Source organism: Malania oleifera, chromosome 4, assembly GCF_029873635.1.
Source record: "Malania oleifera isolate guangnan ecotype guangnan chromosome 4, ASM2987363v1, whole genome shotgun sequence".
NCBI classification, from domain to species: domain Eukaryota; kingdom Viridiplantae; phylum Streptophyta; class Magnoliopsida; order Santalales; family Ximeniaceae; genus Malania; species Malania oleifera.
The window spans coordinates 3,178,296-3,204,095 of NC_080420.1; the positions used below are offsets into that span (position 1 = coordinate 3,178,296).

Genomic DNA, 25,800 nt, shown 5'->3' on the forward strand with positions numbered 1-25,800 from the left:
TTCCAAAACAATGCCACGCGTCTAAAGTTGCCTTATTCATGTAGAATAAATTTCGCTACTTAATCAACCGAAATTTGATATAAAATTTGATTAAATCTCACTGAACAAAATAGTGAGGTCACATCAGAGTACCAGGAATTATTTTTTGTATTATTTAATATATTAAAAAAAAAAGAAGATAAATCCCAAAAAGACTCGAAGCTGGAAAGTTTAAACTCTCTCTTGAGACGCCGTTGCTAGAATTCAAACCCTCTTTGATATTATTTTTGTTCACTCGTTAGTCATCGCTAATATTTTGATTTTTTCTTAATTCCAGTCAGTATTGTTCAACACCTCTTTCATGCTGATACTATGTTCGTGTTCTGAAAATTCACACACCTTTTATTGTGTTGTCGATGCTCTGACAGTGCTGCATTCGATGCATTTATTAAACCCTGAACATCATTTGAGCAAGGAAGATTTGGTTTCACTTTAATGGACCGGCTGAGAATGCGTACTCCACCAATTGGTTTCAGAGGCTTCTTCTTGCCTCATTGCTCAATACCCACTTTTTTGATTCACTTCCCTGATAAGCGTTGTACGAGTCCAAGGCAGTTTCTACTCTATATGCAATTGAATTATTCATCTTGTGCTGCTCTGAGGGCTGTTGAGTCAAACCCCACGAGCGATGTTGCCCTCAACGATGTCCAGAACTTTTCGTATCAGTTAGCTCAGGAGTGCAACAGAGTTCCCAGTAACATACTGAAAGCAGGTACCAAGAGAAGAGCCCTGAGGTTGGATAAAAGAGCGAAAGCGAAATCTGAAAACGAAAGACTGAAATGGTATTCTGAAATGCTGCATAATTGTTCTTTAAAAGGGTGTTTGACTGAGGGGAAAGCAGTTCATGGGCAGATTATTAAAAATGAGATTAATCCGGACTTGCATCTGTGGGTTTCCTTGGTGAATTTTTATGCGAAATGTGGGAGTTGCCAGGCTGCACGACACGTGTTTGATGCAATGCCTGAGCATGACGTTGTGTCGTGGACTGCTTTAATTGCTGGATTTGTAGCAGAAGGACATGGCAGTGATGGTGTTCGCTTATTTTGTGAGATGCGGAAGGAGGGTATTAAGCCAAATGAGTTTACATTTGCCAGTGGACTGAAAGCTTGCTGTATGTGCCTGTCTTTAGATTTTGGAAAACAGGTTCATGCAGAAGTGATTAAAGTTGGGGTCTTCTCAGATTTATTTGTAGGATCTGCTCTTGTTGACATTTATGCAAAATGCGGAGAGATGGGACTTGCAAATAGAGTATTCTTCTGTTTGCCTGAGAAAAATGCCGTGTCTTGGAATGCATTACTTAATGGTTATGCTCAAATTGGTGACAGGAAAGGGGTTTTGAATTTGTTCTGCAGAATGACAGAGTTGGGGGTTAAGTTCAGCAAGTTTACTTTATCCACTGTCCTCAAGGGTTGTGCAAATTCGAAAAGTTTGAGAGAAGGCCGGATAGTGCATTCCTTGGCCATCAGGATTGGGTGTGACCTTGATGAATTTCTGAGTTGTTGTATAGTTGATCTGTATTCCAAGTGTGGTCTGGCCGACGACGCAATTAAGGTTTTTAGGAGGATCAAATATCCTGACATAGTGACTTGGAGTGCAATGATCACTTGCCTTCATCAGCATGGGCGGAGTGAAGAAGCACTTCAACTGTTTCACTTCATGACGCGTGAGGGTTTGAGGCCTAATCAACATACACTTGCTAGTATTGTCAGTGCTGCTACTGATTTGGGTGAGCTGTGTTATGGTGAAAGCATTCATGCTTGTATTTGCAAGTGTGGTTTTGAATCTGATAATTTGGTCAACAATGCATTGATCACTATGTATATGAAAATTGGATCTGTTCAGGATGGTTGTCTTGTGTTTGAGGCAATGCCAGATCCTGATTTAGTTTCATGGAATGCCCTTTTATCTGGATTTCATGACAATAAGACTTGTGAGAGAGGGCCGAGAATCTTCAATCAGATGCTTCTGGAAGGTTTGAGGCCCAATATGTACACATTTATCAGCATTCTCAGGTCCTGCTCCAGCCTCTTGAATGTAAATTTTGGGAAGCAGGTGCATGCCCATATCATTAAGAACAATCTTGATAGTAATACCTTTGTGGGAACAGCTCTTGTTGACATGTATGCCAAAGGCTGGTGCTTGGAAGATGCAAATTTAATTTTTGATAGATTGAATGAGCGAGACATCTTTACTTGGACAGTTATCATTGGTTGTTACGCACAAATTGATCAGGGGGAGAAAGCTGTTAAGTGTTTTACTCAGATGCAACGAGAAGGTTTGAATCCCAATGAATTCACTCTTTCAAGTTGTTTGAGTGGCTGTTCCAGTTTGGCTGCGCTGGAAAATGGGCGCCAATTGCATTCTTTGGCAATTAAGGCTGGGCATTTAGGTGATTTATTTGTTGCTAGTGCACTTGTTGATATGTATGCGAAATGTGGGTGCATAGGAGATGCTGAGGCCGTTTTTGAGGGCTCTGTTCCAGGGGACACTGTCTTATGGAACACAATTTTATGTGGATTCTCACAGCATGGAATGGGTGTGAAGGCACTCGAAGCCTTTAGGATTATGTTGGATGAAGGCGTTCTGCCTGATAAAGTTACGTTCATTGTTGTTCTTTCTGCATGTAGCCATATGGGTTTGATTGAAGAAGGAAAAAAGCATTTTGATGCAATGAACAGAATTTATGGGATTGCTCCCACAATTGAGCACTATGCCTGTATGGTAGATATACTTGGTCGAGCAGGCAAACTCGATGAGGTTGAAAGCTTTATTAAGGACATGAAGCTACCTCCAAATGCCTTGATCTGGCAAACAGTGCTTGGGGCTTGTAAACTGCATGGAAATGTGGAATTTGGTCAGAGGGTTGCCCATAAACTTTTTGAGCTTGAGCCTGATATGGACTCAAATTATATTTTGATGTCTAACATTTTTGCAGCCAAGGGTAGGTGGGATGATGTTACAGAGGTTAGGGCTTTGATGTCTAGTCGCGGTGTTAAAAAGGAACCTGGGTGCAGCTGGGTAGAGGTTAATGCTCAAGTTCATGTTTTCTTATCTCATGATAGTTCACATCCAATGATTGGGAAAATCTATTTAAAATTGGAGGAACTGGGCCAGAAACTAATTTCAGCAGGGTACATTCCAAATATGGAACACGCACTTCATAATGTCCCTGAGCCAGAAAAATTGGAAAACCTCATGTATCATAGTGAAAGGCTTGCTCTCGCTTTTGCCCTTATAAACACCAGCCCCAGGAAAACAATTCGAATTTTCAAGAATCTCCGCATTTGTGGAGACTGCCATGATGTTATGAAGCTCATATCAGACATAACAAATCGGGAAATAGTTGTTCGTGACATATCTCGTTTCCATCACTTCAAGAAAGGCATCTGCTCATGTGAGGATTATTGGTAATTTCTTGCTTCCAAGGCTTTAAAGGAAAAGGTATGTGTGCAGCAAATTTTAAATGAAAATATTCCTTTAAATTGAAATAGCTGTGTGCCCCATCTCGTAGTTTTTGGAGTGAAGAAAACCCCAAAGTTTAGCTGAAATCCCATTGATGTTCATGAGAAGATACAAAATTTATCAGTTCACCAAAATATATATTGCTTGTTTGATCCGTGTTCCTCTTTCAGATATGCAACTCTTATGGAGCTTGGGCTCGTGAAGATAACTTTTTGCATTGGTCAGTTTCATTCCAGGATGCATGTTTCTCTATGACACTGTCACTTTCTCTAGTTAGGTTCAGTTCCTGCATCAAATTGTTGGAACTAACAATAGTTAATTTTCTTCTTTCCCACCAGATCATATGCCTATTATGGAGGTATCTACTTCTGGAATTGTTATTCCATTGTGGCTGGAAGGAATGTATAGTACCTCGGTCTGGGTCTGCCATAAGTGAGGTTAGATAAATAAAGATGGAAAATGCTTATGTCTGCACAGAACTTGATATGCCTTTCAGCGTTGGTCATTTTGTAGAATATTTGAACCATTAATATGCTCTAGTCATCCTTTAAGACTGTTGTGCGGATTGCAAGTCTTGAGCATAAGTTTTCACACTTGAAATGATATGTAGTTCACTTCAGTAGGAGAATGTGTCAGCTCAGAGAGTATCATCTGCAGCAACAAGGCCAGTGCCAACTGTTACCTTGACTCCTAGTCTCACTTCATAATTTTCTTCTACTTTTTGTTTGTTTGTTTGTTTGTTGTTGTTATTGATGCAAGTCTCTTTGTGTACCCATCAACCTTGCAATGCAGTTGGACCAGCAAGTTCAAAAGAAGTAGGACCAGATATATACCAAGTAGGCATTTTCATCATCTGGGCTCGTTATATACTGGGTTTTCTTCAGTTCATTAGATTTGATCGTTATTCTAGTAATTATTATTATTATTATTATTATTTTTGTTTTGCTCATGTTTAGTGTATTCAGGATCAGATCTCTGGGATTTTTGAGATATCAGAGATGTATGTGATTTGAAGAAGGATGAAGCAGATTGGATTCTAGAAATTGATATGGTCAAACAAGGGGATAAGTTGGAGGTAAGAACTAAGAAGTGTACAGCTGGTTTTATTTTTAAGTGTATTTGATGATATATATATATATATATTTATATATATATATTATTTTTCTTTTTTGATGTCTGTAAAAAACTCTATGGATCTAGATCTTTGAAAATTTTATTTGCAAAGAATGAGGAATTTTATGGAACCGTGGGAATGTTGAAATTGAGGCAAGGATATTTGTGTCTTTGAATGTGATGAGGGTTCTCTTTTAGATGAATTGCAAGATTTTATGAAGCTTTACACGTTTTAGAGACTCCTATGGTTGATCTAGAAGAGAGGACCAGATAATTGAGAAAGGTGGGAGTGATAAAATGACCAAGAGGAGGGTAAGGAGGACATTGTTCAAATGGGTCAAAATATAATGTTAGTTCTCAAATGTTAACTTTGCCAATCCCTCATATATATATATATATATAGAGAGAGAGAGAGAGAGAGAGAGAGAGCTTACAATGGGCTCCAAAGCTCTAATACTAATTTATGGTTATTTTGAATTAAAAAAATAAATTAAATTAGAAGGAAAAATTAACATTTTTTTTAAATAAATAATTGAAAACAAGCTTACAAAATGCATGCACGCTCCTGTTCACATTCTCAAGAAAATTTAAATGTGCCTCTTTTTCTCTCAGCTGCATTCCCTCACCTCTTTCTTTCCCTCCCTCTCTCTCTGTTCTATTCTCCTGCCTCTCTCTCTCTCTCTCTCCCTCTCCCTGCTATGTTCTGCTATCATTTTATCTTGATCTCCTCAATATTTGTGTATTTATCCTGCAATTTTATATTTATAAGCACGTATATATGAGCGTGTGGGGGGGGGGGGGGGGGGGCGATTTTTTTTAACTTATACCCTTTTTAGAATGGTTTAACATTTTTAGTTATTTTTTTTGTAACTATTACTTCACAGGGGCTGTACGTTGCTCTCAGTTCTGGTGCAGAGCTTTTTCATTCTGCCCAATCTGAAGTAATTCAGATTGATAGCTAGAGTTGCTGAGATTTCCTCATCTCCATCTTCAAGACTCAGCAGTATCAGAAGATGAATATAGCTTGAGCCATACCAAGGTACTGCCAATTAGAAATTTTGGCAAACTGGTTTTAGCAAATGTCATTCACCGGCTGCTTGGCAAAATTTGAGAGAGAGAGTACCAGACAGAACTATCATTATTTGTTGGAAATATTTATCTTTTCTTGAAAGAGAACATCAATAATAGTGAAGCAGTTTTGCTGCCATTGCACTCCCCATGCTAGAAAATGTATGATTTCCAATGGGGAACAAGAGGATAGGGTGAAGGAAAGCTGTGTAGTTGTTAAACCAATTGTAGTTAATACTTTTACAGTATTTTTCATGTTTTTCTGTGTTTTAATTAACTGCTATTTATTTTCATTTTTGCTTCTGTAACTTTTTTTTTGGTTACTATTCTGGTGTTTTTCTGTTGTGCTAAGGTGCTGTTTTTTTTTTTGTGTGTGTGTTTTTTTAAAACCTTCTTTCTAACTGTTTTTTGGTATGCATTTGTTTTAGGAAAGGACCCAATTCGAGTAGGGAATAAAAACATTGGGGAGAAAACGACCACATGTGTGAGTGAATGCCCAAAGTCTAGAAAGGGTCTTAAACAACATTTGGAAACACATCTTCCCATTCATAGGAAAGCTTTGTGGCTGTGTTATGGCTATTATATTTTGTGTTGGTAACTTGGTGCTTTGGAGCATAGGGACTGAGGTGATGCTTTCCTCCTGACTTCTCTCCCCTGTGAGGCTGCAAGTATGGCGATTCTGCTCCGTCCTTTGTTTCTAAATCTCCATTCCCAAAAATCTTCCTTTCTCAATCTCCAGCTGCTACACCATTCAGCCTCTAAAGCCAAACTTTGACGAACTCTGTTCTTGCCTCTTCATCCAGTGAGTCATCTATCACCCTGCGAAAAATTCTTGTCCTTCACCAATAACTCCCCTCCAGTGCTCCTTGCCACTTGATCAGTCACCGAGGTCGAATATTGATTCCCCTTGTTCTTTTGTTTTCTTCTGACAATGTTGACCTTGACTTCATCAACATTAGCTCTTCTCAGTTACTTCCAGAGTTTTATTCTCTCCCACCTCTGAAACCCCTTGAGCGACACAGACCTTTTTGATTATCTTGCCCCAAACCAGGATCGCATGCAATAACTCACAGCCCTAGCCTCAGTCAATTCTTGCATCCTTCTTGCCTAACACCAGAGGCCCCTTTTCTTCTTTCTTTCGCAGTTTTCAGTCAAAAAATTAAGGCTTGGGGTTCAGAGATTGTAGAATTTTCTGCTGTTAAAATTGATAGGAAGGTGTTCAGACATTTCATATCACTAAATATGCTGGGTAGCATATTTCCTTCATTGTGCTGAAGAAAGTAGACTTTATCTGGGCGGCAAAGGTGATGAGGGTTCTCTGTGAAGGGGGCAGGGAGGAGTAGAGGTGGGCGGAGGATTTCAATCCATTTCAGAGACAGAAGGGGCAATAAGCTTAAAGCCTCTTTCTAACAAAAGGAGTAATTTTCTCCTGCTAGAGGACATTAGTGGACGGAGGTGGTTGGATATTAGAATTCCAGTGAGGGAAAAACATATTTGATGGAAGTCCTTTCTTGTGGCTCTGCTGGAATTGTCAAAGATTAGCAAGACCAAAGCAAATAGTTTCGAGGGGAGACTAAGATGTCTAGACTGTGGGTCGCAGAATACACAAAGGGAAGGGGAAACAGATAGGAAGCAAGGTGAACCTCTGGCAAATCCCTCTTTTGCCAACATTGTCAAGGCTGCTCCGGCGAAAAAGGAGACGGAGGAAGGGAATGCTGAAGTCTGGAATCACAAGGATTCAGAGATTTTATTTCCTAATTCAGTCCCTTTAATTAACAGCCTTACAGCTGTGGGCGATTTTTCAAAATCAATAAATCAGAATGGGTTTTCAAGGACTGGAAATGAGTGGGCCTGATGTCTAGAGGCCCAAGTCAGGGCCTAATAAGTCAACATTGGTGTGGGTGAGAAAAAGGGGGCCTTCCCTAATGAGGCTGGCTGGTGAACGTTAATTGTTGACATGAAGTTTACCAGAACTGAGGGTAGAGAGAAAGGCACGCAGGGTCTCAATGGGTTGATCTGCAATGCTAGACAGAACGACGCAGCAGACAATAGGGAAGATAGGATAAATGGGAATTGCTCAGAGATTGTTGGTACTTCTCATAGTAGGGAGGAAAACCCACATTCAGTCAGAAACTCTTGGACTGGCTTGCAGGAACCCAATCTTAATTCAAATTTTCAACCTTCTCCTGAAAAATTATGTTCAATGGAGAATCAGAAGACTAATATTGAAAAGGAAACAGAATTTGATTCTTCATATGATGAGGAGAATGATATAAGCAGCATTTGCGAATCTGAAGATGAACTTTTAGTTGATCTGTTGAGAGCTGAGTTTGATCCTGCAGAGGAAAACAATTTATTTCAACTATTTGAAGGAGAGTATGGAAATTCTGGCTCGAATGGTTTAGGACAGAATGAACTCAGCAGTAACACCTCGCAGCAAATGGAGCTAGAATGTCAACATCGGAATCCTGAAAGCGCACATGAAAGTAAAGATTTTGTTAATCACTTTTCAGACCATTTGATTGCTTAAGTGAAAGTATGGAAATTCTGGCTTGAATGGTTTGGGACAGAATGAACTCAGCAGTAACGCCTTGCAGCAAATGGAGCTAGAATGTTAACATTGGAATCCTGAGAGTACACATGAAGGTAAAGATTTTGTTAATCGCTTTTCGGACCATTTGATTGCTCAAGTGAAAAGGGTTCCTTTCCTTCCAATCCTGAGCTTGATTCTTCTCTTGTTGATAATTTGAATGCTCTTCTTTGGATGTTGGGAGCTTCTCATGTTTCTGATACTTTATGCCAAAGGGAGGTTCCTTGTAGAGGAGAGACTTAAAAGACTCAAAAACTCCTAAAAGATTTAAGCCTGAAACTAGTGGATCCCATAGGTAAGGATGTGAGGTTGGGTTTGAGCCTAGGACCTATGAAGATAGAAAAATAAAGTTTAGAAAGAATTAAAAGATTTGGTTTCTTCTATTGATTATGAGGTAGGTAAGGGGTTTTGGGAAGGGTGGTAAGTGTGTTATGAAGGTTATCAACTGGAATGTAAGAGGTTTAGGGGGAGTTAGGACAAGGAGTCTTATAAAGGAAGTTTGTTCGAAGTACTCCCTGGACATTAACAAAACTGGTGATGATTGATTTAGGGATCATTAGGAGTATTTGGGGTGGTTGGTGTAGAGAGTGGGACTTCTTACCATCTCAAGGTGCTTCAAGTGGTGTTCTTATCATGTGGGACTCTCGTCTATATGTAAAGTGGAAAATTTAGTGGGCCTCTTTTCCTCACTTGTTCTTTTTGAAGGGAAAGGGTTGGGTCAATGGTGGGTTTCCTAAGCATATGGTCCACCTATGCCTACTATTAGGAGTGTGTTCTGGGATGAGCTTTATTATGTTTTTGGGGTTTGTTCTCCTAGGTGTGTAGTAGGTGGGGATTTTCAAGCAGTGAGACTTCTAGGGGAGAAGAAAAAAAAAAAGGGGGGGGGGGGGGAGGAGTTACCGCTACTATGCAACATTTTGACCTGTTTATTAGGGAGTGTGGCTTGAGAAATCAGCCTTTGAACAATGCTACCTATACCTGGTTTGTTGTGGTGGGGAAGGGGAGCGCTAGTAGATTGGATTAGTTTCTGTTTTGTAGTGTTTGGGAGGGCAAATTCTTTAATCTCTCCACAAAATTCTTTTGTGACCTACTTTTGGTTATTTTCCCATTCTGCTGGAATCAAGTAAGGTATCTTGGGGACCCACTCCTTTTAGGTTTGAGAATGTGTGGTTGGTTGGGATATGCTTCTTTTAAGCCATTAGTGAGAAGCTTTTGGGGAGGGGATATAGGGAAGGTTTTAGGTTTATGATGAAGTTGAAACGTCTAAGGAGAAGCTGAAGTATTGGAATAAAGAGGTGTTTGGTGATATTAGAGTTAGAAAATCTAGAATCCTAGTGATCTGGAATATTATAATAAGAAGGAAGAGGAGACTAACCTCTCGGAGAGTGAGGAGGCTAGAAGGAGCTCTCTAAAGAATGAGCTGGAAGAGGTGATTTTTAAGGAAATGAGAAGCTTGGGGCAAAAAATTAAATTCAAATGGGTCAGAGAAGGTGATTGTATTATTGGCTTCTTCCATATAGTTGCTAATGGAAAGAAGAGGAAAAATTTGAATAGGAAGCTAGAGGTGGGGTAGGGACAATTAGTAATGATCCTAATAGGATTGCTTTTGAGATTTTGATTTCTTTGAAAATCTCTATTTTGAGGAGACTTGGAGACTGATGGTTGAGGGGTTAGAGAGACCTTTTGATGAGGAGGAGGATTGGGGGGGGGGGGGGGGGGTTAATTTTTGGGATGAACAGGCTCTGTGTTCGGATGGCTTTAATTTGGTTTTCTTTCAAGACTGCTAGGATATTATTAAGGATGACTTGCTTAAAGTTTTTTTTTTTTTTTGAATTTTATGGGAGCAGGAGGCCAAGAGCATTAATTCCACTTTCATTACCCTCGTGCCTAAGAAATCTAGATCCATTAAGGTAGAGGACTTTAGACCTATTAGTCTAGTCTCCAGTGTTCATAAGATCATCACCAATGTTCTAGCTAATAGGCTGAGTGCGGAGCTGATTTCTATAGCTTTGAGTGCATTTGCAGGGGGAAGAAAAATAGTGGATGCTAGTTTGGTGGCTAATGAGGTGGTGGAGGATATTCATAGGAGGAAGAAGGTGGGCTTTCATTTTTAAATTGGATTTTGAGAAGGCCTATGATAGAACTATTTGGAGTCTTTTGGATAATATTTTTGTGAGAAAGGGTTTTAGTGAGTGTTGGTGCAGGTGGTCGAGGGATTGTTTGTCTTATGTGTGGTTCTTAGTAGTAGTGAATGGGGAACCTAAGTCCTAGTTTAAGGCTTCGAGATGTATTGGACATGGTGATCCACTTTCCCATTTTCTGTTTGTTTTAGTAGCTGATGTGTTGAGTAGAATGGTGGATAGGGGGATGGTGAGAGGGTTGTGGAAGTGGGGAGAGAGTGAGTGGTGGTCTCTCATCTTCAGTTTGCAGATGATACTATTTTCTTTTCGAGGATCACAACTTTCTTTCGGTTGTGTTCTAGGTATCCTCAAAGTCTTTGAGATAATATCATGGCTTAAAATAAATACAGGGATAAGTGGTTTAGCAAACATTAATGTGCTTGTTGAACGAGTTAGGGAGCAGTCTTCCGTTGTGAGGTGGTATTCAGGGGTGGTCTCTAACTTATTTAGGGGTTCCTTTAGGGGGAAATCCTAGATGTGCAGAGTTTTGGAATTCGGTAGTGGAGAGAGTGGCTAAGAGGCTTGATGGTTGGAATGAGGCACTTTTTTCCTTAGGGGGGTAGAATCACCCTTATCCAGGCCTACTTATCTAGTATCCGTTATATTATATGTGTGTTTCTAGGATACGAGTGGGGATTAGTAAGAAGATTGAGAAAATCATGAGGGATTTCTTGTGTTCTGGAGTTGGGGGCTTTAGGGATCATTTAGTGAGGTGGGAAGATGTTTGTAGGTCTAAATTGGAGGGAGGGCTGGGGCCTGGAAATTCAGTGTCTAAAAACATCACCCTTTTAGCTAAAGTGTTTCGGCGTTTTCCCCTAGAAGATGACTCCCTTTGGTATAGTATGATTAGAAGTATGGTTTGGGTGAGAATGGGTCGGGTACCAATATTAGTTTGCGATGTTCAACAGAGAGCCCATGGAGATCTCTTTCTCAAATTTATCCCTAGTTTACTCCTCACATTAAATTTCTGGTGGGGAGGGGTTCCTGATTCATTTTTGGAAAGATCCATGGTTGGGGAATGATGTTCTAACTACATCTTTTCCTCGTCTCTTTTGTTTGAGCTCAGAGCAAGACAGTATGATTTCTTTCTTTATGGTTGACTAGGGTAGCCTTTTGGTATCTTGAAACTTTCATTTCAAATCTCGTAACGCTAGAGAGCTGTTGGAACTTTCATCCTTGTTGTCATTATTGAACAATTGTCATCTTTCCTTGGCTAGGGATACTCGGTCTTGGGTTTTGGATCATTCAGGGGTGTATTCTTGTAAATATTTTTTTTTTTTTGAGTTTTTGACCCGTTCCAATTCTTGTTTTCCCCTATATTTATTTATCTGGAAGGCCAAAGCTCTCCCAAGGCTTTCATTTGGATGATTGTGCTTAATAAAATCAATACAAACAACCCATTGTAGATCAGGAGACCTTTGAAGGCCTTATTTGAATTCAGAAATGACACCTTATCCATTTTTATACTGTGGTTATGCGTGGAGAATCTGGAATAAATTTTTTGGCTTGATAGGCGAATTTTGGGTCTGTTTGGTATTGGTGGAGGAATTGTTGTCTATTTATTTTGAGGGGTTTGGTAGAAGGAGAGGGTTACACTTTATAAATGCGGTACTTTTGCAGTATTGTGGGGATTATGATTGGAGCATAATGCATGGATTTTTCAGGGAGAATATTGAATTGGCAGCTGGTGTGGGAGAAGGTTCATTACCTGTCCTCTTTATGGTGTGTTGGTTTTGGTTGCTTTAAGGGAATTAGGAATTAGCTTTTTGGAGGTTCAGTGAGAATGGAGGAATCCTCTGTCTGAATTTTTTTTATATATATATATATATATATATCCAGTTTTTGTTTTATTAATTTATATATCTGGATTATTTCAGGATTTTGAGGGGAGAAGTTTTTTTTTAAAGATTCTTCTCTTTTAAATGAAATGTCTTCTTTTGTTATTTAAAAAAAAACTTCATTAGAGTATGACACCAACACCAAGATATATCAAAATGCCAAAAATATGAAAAACCAACCTAATCCTTCTCATATATCTCAATAAATCAGAGAGTTAACATTCTTTTCATTAACTTAGTACGTGTGAGTTCATCGATTTTTTGAAATTAGAATTACAATGGTGCTGCCATATGGGCTAATCAATTTTCAGATGGATTGTTTGAAGGGATTTTTGTTGATTGATTAAGGTGAAAGCATTTAGGGAGCAAGTGCAAATCATTTGGATCCTCAATGAAGACTTGCTGTTGCTCTGGTGTCAACAAATGGGATTAAGGGAAAGGTAAACACGCTGTTTGTTGAAATGCCTCAAAACTGTTTGTTAAAATGCCTAGATCATCAATTACATATATGATTCTTGAAGTAGGTGTACCATGCCTTGGCACGTGTCTGGGTGCACGTGACATTCAGGTGGGTCTTGGGGCAGAAGATTTGGCTTCTCTCGGCTGTGATTTGGGGCATTTCTTTTGGATGGAGGACATAGAGATTTTGGTCTTTGGGGAGGGAGAAGGGGTGGTTGCATCCATGGTTGGTTGGGTTAGCTGGGATTTAATGTGAGGGTAGGAAAGATGGAGGGGTCAGGGGGCTGCACTTTGCTATAGGCTAGAGGAAGGGGCGGGACGATTCAGCGATTGCTTCTGCTTCAACTTTGTTCTTCCTGATTGTGTCTGCTGCGCTCTGGAAGGTCCCCTCTCCCTCTCTCAACTTCTCTCCTCTCCCTCTCTCTCGCACATACCACTCCCATAGCCTTCTCTAACATATTTTTATATTAAATCTATAGAAATGGCTGCTGGCAGGGCAGGGGGCGAGTGGGGAGGTAGCAGCGATTCATGAAGGGGGAGGCACCTCTCATTTTTGTCTCTCAAATATTCTCTCTCCCTCTCTCTGCTGCATTTCCCACAGCTCTCAGCAACATCATTTTTTTTGTCCCCAAATCTGTAAACTGTTCTGTAAACTGGAGGTTGACAAGGGTGGTGACTGGTGGTGAGGTTGCAGTGATTATGGAGGGAGCATGGTACCCTTTTCTTGGAAATATTTAGCTTGCTTTCTTTCCACATACTGTCTCTCGCCCAGTCTCTTTTTTCTCCTCCACCACTCTGTCGAATTTTTCCCTCTTCTTTGTTTTTTATTGTTTGGATAAAAGAGATGAAGGCCTCGAAGGTGGCACATGTGCAGTGAGGGGCAACAGGAGGCGGGTGGAGACCAAGCATCCTAAATTCCTTTCCCAGGTTTGCTCTAATCCCTTATCACTTTTTTTATTTTGGTCACAAAGACGATTAGACCATGTTTGTTTTTTGTCGATGTTTTTTATTTTTTAATTTAAGAATAAGGGCTGGCGTTGGATATTGATTTTCTCTGTGGTGTGATTGACATTATAATTCCTAATGTTAAAAGAGAACATTGATTGCAATGTTCTGTATTCTAACAAAACACAAATTAAAATATGTTTGGATAGAGTTTTGTTTCAATAATGTAGTTTTGTTTTGCAGAAGCTTTTGCATGGTTTTAATTCATGGTAATTATAAAGACACTTTCCCCATTTAAGATAATTTGGTTTGAAGAGTCGATATTAGGCTTTAAAGTACTGAGAGTAATTGAATAGTGTTAAGAGTGGGGTTTCTTGCTCATTTGCTTCCCTGTTCATCTTCCTGGTGTGTGCTCTGTTTTGTATCCTTATAATAATATTATGTAATTTTATCAAGTTTGGAAATATTAAAATGTTTAGATTTCTGATCAGTTTTGTAATGTGGTAGCATTTTTAAGTTCTCTATTTTTTGTGCTAAAAATAGCAGTGTGGGCATGCAAATATTGACTTGAGCAAGGTCCATTAAGGGTCAATGTTTTTGGATATTGAGATTTGATGGTATGATAGTAGGTTGGATTGTAATGTGTAGATTATTTATATGTAATGTAAGTTGTTTAAATTTTTTTTTTCACTTGCAATTTTAAAAATTATTTTTGGTGTTTTTAAATCCATTGTTCAAAAGGGGTGGATTGGGGTGATGAAATTTAGGATCTAGGAAATTTTCTTTTGAAAAATGATCGATTGGTGGGAGTGGCATCCTATGTCGTACTGGTTTTTGAACTTAATTCTGTGTATTGGCAAGTAGCTATTATATATTTTTTCCTAGCATACAGCTTTTGCTATTTTCCCCAGTTAATCCATTCTTAAAGTGCAGGGTATTATTATTTTAATTTTCTGCTTTTGCAGAGAATACTCCCTGATATTATTTTAAAACTATATTTACATATATATGTATATATATATATATAGTTGGCAGTGTCAATATTGAGGATGTTATATGTTTCAAATATGATTTCGTTGATTGTTGTGGCATCATTTTAAATTTTGATCCAGTCAATTAACCTGATGTCTTGGAACCCTTTTGGTTATGAACAAGGTTATGTTTTAAAGCTGTTTCTGTGAATTATTTGTGGCATACATTTAAATTTATGCTTGGGCAATCAGGCTAGTGTCTTCAAATTTATTAGGTTATGAACATCATTATTGGGGTCAACAAATTGATCGCATGTTTATAAATCTGCAGAAGTGGCCAGTTTTTAAGGCATAGTGTATGTTAAATATTTATTTGTGGGGCATGGTTGCTTTGCACATAATTTCCAAGAAGATGTCAAGGTCGATGCTTTACTTTTCTTCTTAATCAATGTACCTGCAGTTAATTTCTTAAATTATAGCTTATTTTTGAGAGACATGAATTCATTGAACTATTTGGAGACTGGTGATTTTCTTCTTCTGTCTCCTCCTATATTTAGACTCTGTTGAAGTGGATAGCCTTTTCTTCATGCATGTTTGTAATGATACTAGGTTTTTTGTTGTCCCCATTGTCTTCATCGTTCTACTTAGGTTGCTTCATTCTCTGTTGGTCATCCTAGAATTGTGGGGCCTACTCTTGCTGGTTGTTCTTGGGTTGGTGGCTAAAATGCTGGCAATGAATGCAGTGTTTGGTAAATTAACCAACTTTTCCTGATGTGGATGGCAGTCTCACTTCAATTTCTGGTATGCAGTTAAATGTTGGCTTGGTAAATTAACCTAATTTTTAAAAATCCATTGGGTTATGACTTTATTTTGGCTAGGAAAATTAATCTCATGCTTCGAAATCTGTCATGGTGGTCTGTTTTTAGGGCATAATTATTGTTATCTTAGTTTGGAGAATGGGTTATTTGGATTTCAATTTCCAAAAAAGATACCATGTTTGTTGTTGTGATTATCATTTTTCTCAATCAATATTTTTGTAATTTAAATTTCAAATAAGCCTATATTTAAAACACATAAATCCATTGCCTTTTGGGGGTTGGCGATTCCATCTTTTCTCCTGTATTTTGATTTGAGCATGGTGGGCTGATACGTTTTTTGTATTTGGTTGTACTGATCTGTAGTTTTATTGCTTTCCCTTCTTCCTCATTCTGCTTAGTAGCTTGCTCGATTTTCTGCTACTTGTGGATGCCCGTGAGTGCGTTTGTGGTCTTTGGATTCTGGGATTTTGGTTGCTCTGCGTTGCATTGTCTTCGACAAGAACAAGGTTTGCTCCTCTTTTCCCAATTTAGTTGGATTATTTAGTTTTTTTGAGGCGTTCCTTGCATATGAAACGTTAGGATTCTCAAACCTTTTTGGCTCTCTCCCTGTTTTCTGTATTTCTTTTTTCCCTTTTGCCATGCTCTCTCTGATTTCCAATTTTCCCCGTATTAGTTAATGTGTGAAATGCTGTGAGTTATTGTATAAGTTATTCACGTGAATTGATCAGATTCATGCTTATCTAAGTATTAGTCTAACATCCAATGTAATTTAAATTGTGATAAAATGAGATGCAGCCTAGTTTATGAAAATAATGGAAGATTTCTTACAGCTCAAGGAGTACTACTTGCTTTGCCCCACAATAGTACAAAACATTTACTCCATATATTTTGTAGACTCCATCTCGTTATTCTATGCTCAAGTTTCCTTTGCTGACTCCGTATACCATCATCTAAAAACAATGAATCTAGTTTTATTTAGATTACTATTGCTAGGTTCATGGAATGTTTATTCTTAGGAAGAGAGTAGCCATAAATACAAGGATTTGATAATTTACACAAAAAATGTGTTATCATGATAAAGCAAATAGCAATGCCTTTTTATCTTTTGAATCCAAAACATGGAATATACAGGAATGACTTCCCCAAATTTCACCATAGGGATGTCCATCCTAGTCCATGTTGGAGGAATATTGCGAATTTTTGCACGAGTGGCTTACTTTTAGATTATTACACCCTTATACTTTTTTTGTTACATTCTCATTGTATGCCATCCTATTCGTAAGAATCTATATTCTATGAACCAAATGTAACCTCAGTGATTGGTCACCAACTATTACAAAGGTCCCTAAAGAAACCAAAAAACCAGAAGATAGTAGGGATGTGTTAGAAAAACTAGAAAGAGGGGCAGTTAAATAGAAAAAACAGCTATAAAAGAAACACACTGTAAATCCAGAAGAAACTCTAGAAATGAGCAGTGGCAGTGAGAGTGACAGCAGCAGCAAGGATGGTATTTAAGGAAACCAGTTTTATCCTCATGGTAGATAACTTGGTGAAGAGATGAATTTTTACCATTAGGGGGTGTTTGGTTCACAGAATGTGATTGCTGGTAATGCGGCATTCCAGTAATGTAAAAACATGCCCATGTTTGGTTTGCAATAAAAATGTAAGAATCAAACCATACGAAAAAAATAAGTTTTAAATCCGTCGGATTTAAAACTTATTTTTCGGTAAATCAATTGCGAAATGTTTTTCTAGAATGTCCAATATTTGTTTTCCATCTTCTATGCAAAAATGCTCAATTTTCATAAGATCTTTTTGACTGTTATTGAAAAGGTCAAATAATGTATGTATATTGGATCTTTTTAGACAATTATAGATCCTGGGAGGCAATTCTGATTGATCAATAAAAATATATTTCGATGCTATTTTTTCCTTGTTTTTTCGTAGTAGTTTAGCCAATCTATCATGCGGGGTAAAAAGAGGTAAAATGTAAGAATCAAACCATCCTAGATTTCCATTTTATGTCATTTACCAAATCTCATGAGAATGTTATTGCCACATTATAAGTGGTATTATAACTTTCCAGGAATGAGATCATGCTTCAAAGAAACAAAAAGATCAAAATACATCAGTCTTTGTTGAAAATTTTCAAGATTAAACTCCTAAATGAAAGGAGGCCTGTTTGGCCGATTTACATACCATGGGTTTGTTTTTGGTCCTAAAGAAAGAAGTACAGGAGTTGAAGTCGATTCGTCTACAGAGAGGGAGGTTGGACATGAATACGATTCACTCAGGTGGTCTTCCCTTTTCTTCCCTAACGTTCAGAGTTGTTCTGGTTATAGCACTTATCACTTAAAATAAATACCTTTACAAAAAAGTGGCGTTTGACTTGTACTACAACAAATGCTTATTGCAAATGATGACATTTTGGAGGCAGAAGACATTAACTCTATGGAATGTTGAATTGTCAATTTAGGAAGAAGAATTTCATGAACTTGCTTCAAAACGAAGTTTAGCCACTACTAAGCTTCTTATATGATTTTAGTAACTTCTTAGCTATTGAAATGAATTTTGTTATTATTTGTTTTAACAACATTCTTAACTGTTGTCTCTTAGTTGTTGTGTTGTGACTTACATATATTAATATTTTTAATTTTCTTTTTGATAAAAATTGATCTATTTTTATTTGATTAGTATTATTTTTATCAACCTATAATTTTCATTTTTGAATACTGGTGTAGTTGCATGATGAAATTTGATTTTTTTTTGGATATATATATTTTTGAATTTGAAATTGTGTGTGTTTAGAAGAAATTCTATACATAATGCGCCCACATTAAAGTTCAAAGTTCAAATTCCATGCTCACATACATAAAATAAGAGCTAAAACTTTTTTAAAATAGTAAAAAGATATTTTTCAATTTTTCTATATAAATTTTAAAAATTTTAAAATAAAATGACATTTTTATAATTATTTTAAATTTTTAAAATAAAAAATAAAGCTGTTCCTGCAAGAAAATAGTGCCTGTAGTAAAACAATCCCACATCGGTTGGGAGTTCCTAGGGGCTCTGCCTCATAAGTTGGCCATCTCCCAAACCACTTGACATGTTTTAAAATCGTGAGGGTCCTGAAGGTTCAAAGCGGACAAAATCTAGTGGGGGATGGACCGGTGCTCTGTGGGTGCATCCTTTGGGCCTGGCCTTTGTGGGCAAGGTGTATAACCTGCTCCTTTCTTGGTGGCCCATGCAGGTTAGTGGTCGTATGTGGGATTGAGGGGGAGTGTTGTAAAACAATCCCACATCGATTGGGAGTTCCTAGGGCCTCTGTCTCATAAGTTGGCCATCTACCAAACCATTTGACGCATTTTAAAACCGTGAGGGTCATGAAGGTCCAAAGCGGACAATATCAAGTGGGGGATGGATCGGTGTGCTGTGGGTGCATCCTTTGGGTCTGGCCTTTGTGGGCAAGGCATACAGTCTGCTCCCTTCTTGGAATGTTATAAAATATGTAGGAAAATAAATAGAAATGAGACAAATTTACGTAGTTCAGCTATGCCTACTCCACGGGTGGAAGGGATAAAAAACTTCACTATCTCGGGAGGAATTACAAGATGATTTGGAGCCAGCCTTGTACAAAATATCTCTCTTCCCTCTATCTCTCCTCTTCTCTTATCCTTTCTATATGCTCCTTACATCAAGCATGCAATATGTATATCACAAATGAGAGGGAGAGGGTGCCCTTTTATAGGGCAAGGGGTGGAAGATAAAGGGGTGAAAGATGAAGAGGTGGAAGATAAAGGGATGACATCCACTTATTTTATTTTTTTCATTACACTCCCCCTTGGATGTCATCCATATATTAACTCCTTCTACTAAGATCTTTAATGTGTCTCATTTCGATGAGATGAACCAATCTCTTGAATGTTGTAGTAAGCAAAATTTTGGTGAACAAATTTGCTAGATTATCTCTTGCTCGGATTTGCTGAACATTTATATTACCATTGTTATGGAGTTTATGTGTTTAAAAGGATTTTGGAGAGATATATTTTGTTTTGTTACCCTTTATTTATCCTTATTTTAGTTGAACTATATATGCAACGTTGTCTTCATATAAAACTGTTGGAATATCCTTGATTGATTGAAGATCACAATTTGCTTGGATATGAAAAATCATTGATCTGAGCCACACACATTCTCTATTAGCTTCATGGATAGCTAGTATTTTAGAATGATTGGAGGATATTGTTGTAATTGTCTGCTTTAATGATTTCCAAGATAATATATATCCAATTTGAGATTTAGCATTGTGAGGATCAGATAGATATCCAGCATCTTTGAAATAGTGTAAAATGTGCTTAATTCCATTCCAGTGTTGTCAAGTAGGAACAGAACTATATCTTGCTAGTAGATTTACAGCAAATGCAATGTAGGGTCTTATACAATTGGCTAGATACATCAAAGAGCTGACAACACTTAAATATTGTACTTCAGGACCAAGTAATTCCTTCTCATCATCATGAGGTCGAAATAGATCCTTATTAACATCAAGTGATCGCACCATCATTGGAGATCCCAAAGGATGAACTTTGTCCATATAGAATTGTCTTAATACATTTTCGGTATATTTAGATTGATGAACAAGAATTTCGCCATTTACATGTTCAATCTGTAGGTCAAGACAATATTTTGTCTTTCTTAAATCTTTCATCTCAAATTCCATCATTAAATAATTTGCAGCTTTAGTGAGCTCTTCAGGAGTCTAACTAAATTCAAATCATCAACATAAACAACAATTATGACAAATTCGAATTCTGATTTTTAATAAAATGCATGGACAAATTGGATCATTTATGAATCCCTCTTTCACAAGGTACTCACTTAATCGATTGTACTATATGCGTTCAGATTGCTTTAATCCATACAAAGAACGTTGGAGTTTAATTGAATATAAATTTCTGGATTTTGCTTCTGAAAATTTAAATCCTTCAAGGATTTTCATATAAATGTCATTATCCAACGATCCATATATGTATTTTGTTACTACGTCCATAAGATGCATGCTCAGTCGTTCAGTGACTGCTAGTGCAATTAAGAGTTTGAAAGTGATTCCATCGATTACGGGAGAATATGTCTCCTTATAATCAATTACGAGTTTCTACGAGAAACCTTGTACCACAAGTCTTGCTTTATATTGGGCAATTTCATTATTTTTATTTTGCTTGTGCACAAATACCCATTTGTATCCAACGGGCTGAACATCTTTTGGTGTTTGGATTACAAGTCTAAAAACTTTTCTTTTTGATAAATAGTTTAATTCTGATGTGATAGTGTCTTTTCATTTTGGCCAATCACTTCTATATTGATATTTATTAACAGATTTAGGTTTAGGATCCTTATTACTTTTGGTAAATGTTATTGCTTTGGTAATGTCATCATTACTTCTAGTAATATCAGTAGCTACTGCATATGCAAATGTGTTGACAACAACTTTATTTCTGTCCCACATTTTTTTTTGTGTAATGAATTGAGATCTTATTATTATTTTCAGGTGTCTATCCCTTTTCAAGGTATGTCTCTTAAGGAGTTTTCTCTTTAAGAAATTCCTTTTTAGGAGGTTCCACAATAGAGATTTCATTTTTAGGAGAAATAGATTTATGAATGTCGAATGGATTATCCACCTTTGTCACATCTTCTGGAGTATTTACAGATTTGAATTTTTTCCTTCTGAGAGTTTTATCTTTTGCACCAATAGGCCATCTACGCTTAACTTGCGGTTTAGGTTTATAAGCTAACTGTTGTCCTTTAGGGACATCAGTATGCATTGGAATATTTGCAGCAGGTATATGAGATTTTAATATGACTTTGGTATTCGCAAAAGAATCTAGTAATTGATTTGCAACCCCTTGCAAATGTATAATCTTCTGAACTGCAAGTTCACTTTGATTTGTGCGAGAATCTAAATGAGATAAACACATGACATTCCACGGTATTTCATGTTGTGCTTGAGACACTAACTTTTCTCCCCCTAATGTAGGGAATACTGCTTCACTAAAATGTCAATTAATTTCCCTTGAGAACAATTAGTGCACATGAAATTAGTTGATAAAAGAATTTTCTGGTTCTTTAGTGGATGATCATGTGAATTTTCAATGATTTTATGCATCATTACATCTCGAGGATGTTCAAGACAATCATGTCAAAGTGTAAATAATTTGGGTCATTGAACTTCTGGTATAAGACATTGTATGATTCAGCTACTTTAATCTTTGTATAATACAACCCAAAAGATAAAGTTAATAGTTTTTCTAAAATTTATTTCTTCCCAAAAACAATAGAAGTAATATAAATGAATTTTTTACTGCCTTCATTTGTAGTTTCAATGTGATATACATTAAATCTTAAATCTTTAAAGCTTAAGACAAAAAGAGGAAAAAAGTGCTTGTAGAGAAAAGGCAAAAAGAGGAAAAAGTATTTGTAAAGAAAAATTGTATCATGTTAGTAACATATATTTAAGAGTACAACAACAACAACAACAAAACCAAGCCTTAAGTCTCACTAGGTGGGGTCGGCTATATGAATCTTTTTTCGCCAATTGATGTGATCGTGGATCATTTCTTTTGACAGATTTAGGAATATTAAATCCTCACTATCTCCTCTCAAGTTATTTTAGGTATACTCCTACCCCTTTACTGCCCCTCCCTACAATAACTAACTCACTCTTCCTCACTGATGCACTATGTGGCCTACGTTGTAAGTGTCCATACTATCTGAGTCGTCCTTCCTTTATCTTATCTTTTATAGGTGTTACATCTAACTTATCGCGAATATGTTTATTCCTTAATTTATCCTTCAATGTAATACCACTCATCCATTTAAGCATTCTCATCTCGACAACTTTTACTTTTTGGATATTGTGTTTTTTCGTCGCCCAACATTCTAATCCATATAACATAGCTAGTCTTATAACTGTCCTATAAAACTTTCCTTTCAATTTTAAAGATATTCTACGATCATAGAACTTGCTTTAACTCTATGCATTACATCATCTTTAATTTTTCCTTGAACTTGCATAATAGATTCAAGGTATCGAAATCTATAAATGCTATTTATTTTTTCATCATCAAGTTTAACTTTGTCTCCAATATTTCTCTTATCATTACTAAAATTACATTTCATATATTCTGTCTTATTTCTACTTATCCTAAAGTCTCTTGATTCCAAAGCTTCTTTCCATAATTCTAACTCAGCCTCTACTTCGTCCTTAGTTTCATCAATTAATGCAATAATTTAAAAGATGATGTAAATAGAGTAGGAGATAGAATTATAAAAATCAAGATGGTATTAGGACAAAAGGTAATAAATATCTTATGCTCCTCAAGTTAGTTTAGGAGAAAATCTTAAAAGACAATTTTGAGAAGATATAGATAGTATTATACAAGGCATACCAGGGATTGAGAAAATATTTATAGGAGTAAAATAGGAAAATAATTAAAGGTAATATAGGAATTAAAAAAAAAAATTATGTAAATAAGGACAAAAAATGAAAAATAAAATAAAATAAAAATTAGCCATATCATATGTAGGGAGCTAGCAACCCTTTGAGGGTTGAGAGCATAATTGGAAAAAGAAATTATTTTTTTTAACATCCTTAGAATGTTAACAGCAAGTTGGCATGAGGGGGTGTGAATGTCCAAGTATCTAAATGTGAGGGGAGGTTCGTGGGATTTTTCAAACCTTAGGAGATGTTCTTATCTTTTTGGTAAACCTCAAGGGAGACAATCATCTTTTACCCTTTAAAAAAATATAATTTTACAATACTAACTAAAGAAATATAAATCTAATAGAATTTAATAACAAGTTAAAATTCAAACCTCGTTCCAAATTGTTTGTTTTTATGCAATGAAATTGGAATGGATGTAAAGGTGTAATGGGTCACAAAGGTTTGAGCTTGACTATATAGATTGAAGTCTAAGGACCTCAGTTGAAAAATTGAGAGTTTGATTAGACCTCAAGAACATGGAAAAATAATGAGTTTGGGTTTCAATTTAAGGTTTAATTTTCCTAGGTTTCATTTTTTTGTTTGTTTGTGTGCATGTTTCCAAATTTTAATGTGATGTTTGGTGTAGTAACCCAATCTATATAATAATAATAATAAAAATAAAAATAAATAAAAAGATATTTTGGAGGAGATATTTTGGAGAAGATATTTTGAGATATTTATATATACATATCTTGGAGAAGATATTTATTTTGATTACGTAAAGGTTAAGTTAGGTTTTTCTTTATAAACTCTCTCTCTCTCTCTCTCTCTCTCTCTCTAAGGTTTTCAGGCCATGTGTTGCCGGAATCGACAATTTGACGTCGCTGCGTGGGTCAGGGAAGGAATCTCTACAGGTTCTACAGATCAAAATTTCATTTCAGAGATTTTCGAGTTTTTCTCGAAAATCGAGGAAAGGGTCGGTTTTTGCTTTTGGTCCTGTAGGTTTGTAGTATATGAGATTATACTAAAGTGTTGTTATTTGAGTATTAGGTTTCGGGGTTTTCGTGCCGTTGTTTTGAACCATTTAGGTTCGGGGTTCGGAAAGCTAGGGCTTGAGTTTTGGGTCGTTTCAGACTCTGATTCACACGCAAGTAAGGGGGTTATGTTAATACAGTGATTTATACAATATGAATCGATTGAAATGTTGAAATAACTTTTAGATATCAAGTTACGACGGTTTTAGGGTTTCCAGGCCCCGGTTTGGTAAACCAGCTTTATTTTCAAAACCAACCGGTCAAATTCAAATGTTATATTTTTGGAATATTGTACTTGTCATTCCGGACCTTTTCACTGGTTGGAAATGTTGTTTTTGTTGTTTAAAACCCGTATTGTGATATTAACTGTTTATATTTACTTTCGGGTTGTTTTCGAATGTGGAAAACTATGTGGCAGGTGTTGATGTTGTGAAATACTGGAACTGTTCTGAAAATGCAGGAAGTTTATGTGATGACTACGGGCCGAATTTCACGTAATGATGTGTTTTGTGAAATGATTTCAAAAGAGTGTATAAATTGCTTAAATTGCACGATATGCTTTAAGAACCCTCGGGGACTAATAGTGTAGGCACGGATCCGTTGCCAGTGAGGGCACCATACTTTTGATTTATATGAACTCAGGCTGTATTGAGACAGTAGGGGCGGTCTTAGTGTGAGTTTGCCTTTTGATCGTGTACCCAGGTTGTATTGAGATAGTAGGGGCGGTCAACCCCGATTGTGGGGATTTATACATGGTATAGAGTTTGAGGGCGTGTCCTATCCTGTATATCTGTACATTTATGTAATTGTTGTTATGTACTATGAGATTGTTCATATGATGAAAATGGGCTACGTATTTTACAATTACGGAAACGATGATTATATATGTTTATGTTTTCCTTAAACACATAAAGTGTGCTGGTCACACACTGTTATTAGCTTAATCATCCCTTACTGAGAGGTGTCTCACCCTATCATACAAATTGTCTTTTCAGGTCCTTATCAAGGTTGAGATTAGCAAGGACTGGGGCAGGGTAGCGATCTGTTTTTGAGTGAGTGTCTCCACGAGCTCAATTTTGTAGGTTATGTTATAGGTTTTCAGAACTTGTAAAATGCTATAAGACTCAAGGATGCGTCGAGTATTATACAGTATTGTATATGGATGTTGGAATAACTGTATGTATCTATCAGGCAGTTAGAACTTTGGTAATAGTTTGATGAATGTTTATGTTTTCTGCTGTGTATATATTTGTTGAGAAGTATATCAGGTACACAGACGTCACTACAGTAACACTCGGGCCGTAAGTTGGGACCAAGGCGTTACATTTGGTCCTTTGTTTTTTTTTTGATCCATAAATGTAAATATATTGACCAAAATGGATATGTACATATTCTCCGGGCATACCTGGGAGGAGGGAGCCAAAGCTCCCAAACAAATAAATGATTGTAATACAATCAAACCTGGGCATACCCAAGGGCATATGGCCTGATGCAAACGAGAACCCAACAAAAGACAACAAACAAACATCTAAATTAAAATAGCCAAAACATACCTTCAAGCATTGCAAACTGTCGCCAGAAAACCAGTAACCTTTGACGGTCAGATATAGAAGCAGCTATAAAACACACTGAAGAAACCATTGTAGCCCTAACTCAAACCCAACTCTACAACCCTTGAACAAACTGCAGCAACTTGAACACTTTTTAGAGCTACAGCAATTTTAGGCATCCTAAGGGCTCACAAAAATATTTACAATTGTTGCTCAATCAAAAACCTTCCTCGTATCCTAACCAACACATAAA

General features: G+C 36.9%; 1 protein-coding gene across 25 annotated transcripts; it reads left to right on the plus strand.

The window, feature by feature from the left end:
- The first annotated feature begins 217 nt into the window (after positions 1-217).
- LOC131152854 (pentatricopeptide repeat-containing protein At3g24000, mitochondrial-like) lies at positions 218-25,232 on the plus strand. Of its 25 annotated transcripts, none has more exons than XM_058104770.1 (11): positions 290-3,480; positions 3,672-3,721; positions 3,840-4,165; positions 4,294-4,337; positions 4,467-4,576; positions 5,499-5,653; positions 12,602-12,730; positions 12,815-13,676; positions 15,314-15,466; positions 15,885-15,989; positions 24,993-25,232. In XM_058104770.1, the coding sequence occupies exon 1, from the start codon at positions 475-477 to the stop codon at positions 3,448-3,450; it is 2,976 nt and encodes a 991-aa protein (XP_057960753.1). In that variant the 5' UTR covers positions 290-474; the 3' UTR covers positions 3,451-3,480; positions 3,672-3,721; positions 3,840-4,165; positions 4,294-4,337; positions 4,467-4,576; positions 5,499-5,653; positions 12,602-12,730; positions 12,815-13,676; positions 15,314-15,466; positions 15,885-15,989; positions 24,993-25,232. The 25 variants fall into 25 exon arrangements, with proteins under 25 accessions (XP_057960749.1, XP_057960757.1, XP_057960744.1 ...); XM_058104778.1 differs by adding an exon at positions 21,032-21,050 and having other exon boundaries at positions 12,639-13,676; XM_058104772.1 differs by having other exon boundaries at positions 12,639-13,132; positions 13,250-13,676.
- Positions 25,233-25,800: the final 568 nt, after the last annotated feature.